We start from the raw sequence: 6,000 nt of genomic DNA, 5'->3' as shown, positions 1-6,000 counted from the left end.
GAGGGGCAGCCAGGGTGTAGGGAGTGGGAATGTTTCCTAGAGCAGGTCCTTAGGCAGTGGGGTCCTCAAGCACCTTTTCTCCAAGCTCAGCCTTTCTCCACCTCCACACCCCCCGCCTCCCCAGTGCATGTCATCCTTTGGGGAACAGTGTAAATTTGCCATTTAGCAAATAACAGCCCATCTGGGTGGCTAGTATACAGTGTACAAAAACATGTCACCTATTGTCTTCTCTGACCCTTGCTACAATCCTGTGAGATATTAAATCAATATAAATGTTTCGACAGAAGAAGAGACCAACGCTCAGAGAAAGCACTTTTTCTTAAGCACTTTTGCCTTGGGTCACATGGTTAGTGCCTCTACTAAGGGGATGGGTTGTCCAGTATCTGCTGAGCTTCTGCTGTATTCCAGGCAGTGCTTGGACCGTAGGTGCATTATGTCCTTTAAATCTCACAGCAGCCCCACATTATCACCTTTCGCAGATGAGAAACACAAGGTTCAGAGAGATCAAGCAACATGCTCAAGCTTCCACAGTGACAGAGGGGGCTCTCAAATCTTAACTCCAAGTCTAGTGCTCATACCATGGTGCTGGCAGAAGTGCCTTAACTGCACCGGATGGGGAAGGCACCTGAGGTGGGTTCTGGCTGCTCTGGAGAAGGTGGGGACAAGGTGTGCTCTTGCTCTTGTCCAGACCACATAGGAAATGATGGTGTGACTTGGGAAAGATGGAGGAGCCTCTCCCCAACAAGGCCCTAGGGAGGAGATGGGGATGTGGAGAGGACAGAGCAACTTTCTTTGGGGCAAGTTTGGGTTCAGAGATCACCCTGAGGGGTGGGGCACAAGGGAAGTGTCTGAGGGAGAGGGAAAAGAGAGGTCCCAAGTCTGAAAGGTTGGGAAGAGAAAGGGAGGAGGGAGACCAGGCCGGCCCCACTAGCCATGCCCAGCAGGGACTCTTTTCTGTTCCCTGGGCCACAAAGAAGCAGGTGGAACCTTCCACAGATACCTGGGCCAATCAGGTGGCCCTTGTACCTGCCAGGGAAGTGGGGCAGGGTGGGGTGGGGCTACATGTCAGGGAGGATATTAAATGAGCTTCTAGCTCATTTGCATGTCCTAATTAACCACAAAGTGCGCCCCAGAGGAAGAACTAAGCTCTCTGATTTCTCTCTGCTTACGTCCGCTATCTCCTCCACATACACACTGCTTACCTCTCCCTACACCTTCCTGTATACTTAGGCCCTAGGCATTCGCATTCACCTCTTCCCTCCACTTCAGTAAAATACAGCCTCTGTCATTGCCATAGCAGGTGTCCAGGGGGAAGGGAAAAGTAAGTCTCCATCAGACAGTCAGCATGCCATTTATGATCCACGCAGGACCATGAATAATATGGGAGGACAGATTTTGCTCTTGTTCCTCTTGATTTGGCTTTGGAACAGATATGGACAATTAGTGGGATCGTCTGAAAAGCACAAGATTGCAAGTCAGTTGGAACTGATTCAATCTCAATTCCACTACTGTGTGACCTTGGACAAGTTGCTTAACTTCTCTGAGCCTGTCCATGTAAAACAAGAGCAACTGCTTTCAGTGTGTAGTGAGAAGGAAGTAACAGAGGTGAAGGTGCTGGCACTTGTAAATCATGTTGGCAGCAAGTGTTGCTTCCTAATTTTTTGTTCTGGCCCAAGTTGAAACAAGTTTTCAGTCTCCCAAGTCTCTTCTGACTAACCAATGGTTCAAAGTCTGCTTATTTTCCACTGCATCCATTTGAGAGCAGGAGTTGGGTCCTTCTCATTGCTCTGTTCTTAGTTTCTATAACAACACCTGGTGCTGGGAGGTGTTCATAAAGTTCTGTTCAATTTATCCGAACCACTGTGACCAGTCCATGAAACAGGTGAGTTATAGGTGAATGTCCAAGAAGTACCTTGGTTTCCCACAGACTCATTCCAGACTTGGAGCTGGTGTCATCTTGAATAATATGCTAGATGGCTTCTCCACCAGCCAGCGTCCCACGACTTCCTCCGCTCATGATTCAGTAGGTGGAATCTTAACATGCAGTTTCTTAGCACGCGCAGGCACACACACACACACACACACACACCACCACCACTACCACCACCACCACCACCACCACCACCTCCACCATCTCCACCTCCAAAGGCAGGCAGAGCCAACGTTCCCTCACTCAAAACTGAAATGTTGGTATTCTCTGGGAAGACACAAAGGATTTGCAATGGCTGGCTCCACCAGAGTGGGCTTGCTCAGTTGGCAAACTCCAGGTAGAGAAATAGCAAGAAAAGGACAGGGGTTTTGGAGCCAGATAACCCAACCCTCTGTTCAAATCTCTGTCCTTTCCTTTGCTAGCAGCCTAATCGGGGCAGTTTACATGCCGCCTAATAACCTCCATAGATGTGTCTGGAGAACAATGCCTTCTAGGGTCCTTCTAAGTATGAGAGATGTGCACATTACCTGACAGACAGTGAGTGCTCAACAAAACCCAAAAAGCATGAGCGCCTTCCTCCCTCCTGCAGCTCCCCCACCAAAAATGAAACATCTTACCATTTGACTGGGTAGGATTTGAGAGTGACCCTAAGCACTGCGGCTGCGCCCCCATAATCCCATCTTGAGCTCTGCCCCTCTCTCCACTCTCCCCAGGGATCCAGGAAGCAAGCAGAAGAGCCTTTTCTTACTATTTTGCCTCTCCAACTGGCTATTAATGCTTTGAGGGTGGGAAGGAATCCTGCCTCTAATTGCAGCTGTCACACCCCATCAGGCTGAGGGACAATCAGTGGGAGGCAGAGAGGGGCAGTGGGAGGGTGTGCCCTCCTGGCTTGGTCAGCCCAAAAGAAGATCCACATTGTCTTTTCCCAGCCAGTGAGTGTTCCCTACTGGAGTGGGAGGGACAGTGGCTTCCCAGGGCAGTCCTCGGGGGGGCCCTGGATCGCTAGGTGGCCCTCCTGGGCCACATGCCCAGAGTGGCTTTAGAGAAGCCGGAGCTGAGCTGCTGCCTGGCCCTTCCCCCTCCGTCCCGGCTGCCTCTAGGTGAGGAGGGAACAGGAGGCCTGGGACTGCTGTGTCTAGTGGGGAGGAGACCACGGAATGGAGCTAGGAATTTTAAAATCAAGTGGCTATTTCTTCTGGGTTCACTTCTACCTCACTGGTGAATTGGCTGTTCTCTGACCCAGGTGGGAGTTAAGTGCAGGAGACAGGGGTTGTGGGGTATGGGGCCCTAAGAACTGTTTTTTTTATTTTTTTTGAGACAGGGGTTGTGGGGTATGGGGCCCTAAGAACTGTTTTTTTTAAATATTTTTTTAGACAGAGTCTTGCTCTGTCAGCCAGGCTGGAGTGCAGTGGCATGATCTCGGCTCACTGCAACCTCCCTCTCCCGGGCTCAAGCAATTCTCCTGCCGCAGCCTCCCAAGTAGCTGGGTTTACAGGCGTGTGCCACCACGCCCGGCTAATTTTTACGTTTTTTTTTTAGTAGAGACGGGGTTTCACCATGTTGGGCAGGCTGGTCATGAACTCCTGACCCCAGGTAATCCGCCTGCCTTGCCCTCCCAAAGTGCTGGGATTACAGGCGTGAGCCACAGCGCCCGGCCTGCGGGGCGCTAAGAACTGTTGGGGAGGAGTGTTGGTAACTCCAGGGTCCAGCTTCTACTCTGCAGTTAGACCTAGGCTGTTCTGCCTCCTGGCTGCAGTTGTTCCTGGACATGTAGCATATCTAGGCTTGTTTCCTTATCTGGAAAATGGGATCATGCCTGCCTGCCTCGCTCACTTTCAAATGAGACCATGGAGATGAAAAGGCATTCAAACAGCCCAGTGCTATGTCAACATCCTTCCCCTGTGCATGGGGGAGGCGCGGGGAGTGTCTAGGGCTTCCCTGGCTGCTCCTTACACACTGTACTCCTTATTCAGCTCATTTTCTCAGAGTCCAGGTATGGACTGAAACCTCCAAGGCAGGAAGGGCTAGCGGGTCGGGTTTTGCCTCACTGCTGCTCCAGTCCCAGGAGGCCTGGGGTTCAGTCCCTGTGCCTGGAGCAATGTCTTCCCAAAGAAGCTGACAGAAGGTTGGGAGAGCCATAGACAGGTCTTTATTTGGGGGCCTATCTGGGGAACCTGATGCTCCAGGGCTCTTTTCCATACAGAATGTTCAACGGAGGTCTTTGGGGGCAGTGGAGATGTCAGAGGGATTTTCTGATCTCCTCCTCTGCCCTCATCTACTGTCACCTCCAGCCCCAAAGTGAGTGCGTGCATGCCAGACACACACATGCACACACACACACACACGCACAGCTCACTCTCCAGCTACTCTTACCTCCTCCACCAGCTAGCCCCCAAGACAGCCTCTCCCAACCACCTTCCCTTCAGTCCTGAGCCAAGAACTCTGGCTTCTCCCCGCTTTCTGGGGGAAAGGAACTTGGAGTTGGGCTTTCGAGAGCCATACCGCCCGCCCTCCCTCCTCCCCAGGGGCCCAGCACTGGGACCTGGCCCTTTCAGGCTCAGTCAACTTTCTGTCTCTAGGATTCAGACCCAAACAGCTGTGTTAATATCAAATCCTGAGGGTGAGTGCTCCAGGGCCTTAGGGCAGCTTGTGGGGGGATTCTCCCCTCGCCTGTGCTCCCCGGTGCCTGGGAAGGGGAAATGTCCAGAGCCCTTGGAAAGGCTCCGCTTCTTGACCTTCTGTGAGCGGCCGGTTCGGGACTCAGGGACCATGGGTGTCACCCAGCCTGGCTTCTCCTTCAGCAGCCGGTCACGGTCAGGCCGCACACTACGCAAGAACTTCTTAAAGATGTTTGCTGTCAGGGCAAATCTGCGGCCCAGCTCCTGGGGCTGGCCTTTCTCTCCTTTGGGTTCACGTGCCCCCCCAGTCTCACCCTTCTCCCCACCCTTCTCCAGTTCTGGCAAGTCTAGCCAATTGCCCACCAGGTCTGCAAAAACGTTGTCCCCTAACACCAGAGGCTGTCGATTCCGGCCCCGGGACATCAACGTGGAGGTCCAGTCATCCGGTTCCACTCGCTCTGGCCCCTGCTGAGCACAGCTTTGATGTGGCTGTGTCCTGGGCAAGGGGGCTAAATCCCTTCCACAGACACTCCTATGGGATGGAAACTTGGTGCTGCTGCCAAGGGAAGGTTGACTGGAGGGGGAACAGACTGTGGGCCTGGCAGGACCTCTGCCACCCTCCCAACAAGGGTGCTCGCACTGGGTCCTGGGACCTTCAGGGCTGCCTGGCACAGGACCCCCTCCAGAGATCTCCAGCTGTTCCAGTGCTGTCTGCACCTGGAGGAGCTTCAGTTCTTGCAGTGCACCCATCATGCAGTTCATCTGATCCTGTAAGCCATCACCCACCTCCTTCATGGACATCTGCAGGGGAGAGAGAAAGCATGGGGCCTATGAGCCACAGTGGGCAGCAGTGCCTCTCCCAGCCCTGAACTTAGGTCCCCCACCCAAACATACACTTCCAGGGTCATCCAGCCTGCCACCAGCCCCATCTCTCTATAGCCTAGTGCAGTGCAGATCAGTGCTGGGTAAAGGAAATAATAATGGTAGCTAACTAGCTAAGGCAGGCACTGTCCTGAGAAGGCTCCCCCCACCCCATACACACACACACACACACACACACACACACACACAGACATTTCATCTCCCCAACTACCCTATGAGGTAGTGACTATTACTGTTCCCATTTCACAGGTAATTTGCCCAAGATAAGATAGTAAGAGGTGGGGCTGAGATCAGCTTGAAGTGCACAAAGCTGTAGTGCCCATCCTCATCCTTTTTTGAGTCTGAGCGCTCTTCCTCCCTGGGCCTCCCTGAAATGATGACAGTGATGATGGTGGAAAAAACAATATGAGAATCTGCTTTGTAACAGGAATTGTGCTAAGGACTCTATGTGCTTCATCTCATTTCATCTTTATATAGACCGTATGAGGTTGCTATTTTCTCATTTTAACAAATGAGTAAGCTGGAAGGGGTGAAGTAACTTACGTAACGTCACACAGGTCATAGAGCTGG

The 6,000-nt window shown here is 52.4% G+C and overlaps 1 protein-coding gene across 2 annotated transcripts in view; it reads right to left on the bottom strand.

The window, feature by feature from the left end:
- Positions 1-300: 300 nt before the first annotated feature.
- INKA2 (inka box actin regulator 2) overlaps positions 301-6,000 on the bottom strand; it is a 33,102-nt gene continuing 27,402 nt past the window's right edge. For both annotated transcript variants that reach the window (XM_054685651.2, XM_016925674.4), the window contains exon 2: positions 301-5,349. In XM_054685651.2, coding sequence (XP_054541626.1) covers positions 4,513-5,349 — 837 coding nt within the window. In that variant the 3' untranslated portion in view covers positions 301-4,512. The remainder of the gene's footprint in view (positions 5,350-6,000) is intronic.

This window comes from Pan troglodytes, chromosome 1 (assembly GCF_028858775.2).
Source record: "Pan troglodytes isolate AG18354 chromosome 1, NHGRI_mPanTro3-v2.0_pri, whole genome shotgun sequence".
Classification (NCBI taxonomy): Eukaryota; Metazoa; Chordata; class Mammalia; order Primates; family Hominidae; genus Pan; species Pan troglodytes.
Note: the sequence above shows the minus strand (reverse complement) of the source record. Positions and strands in the feature narration are given on the sequence as shown.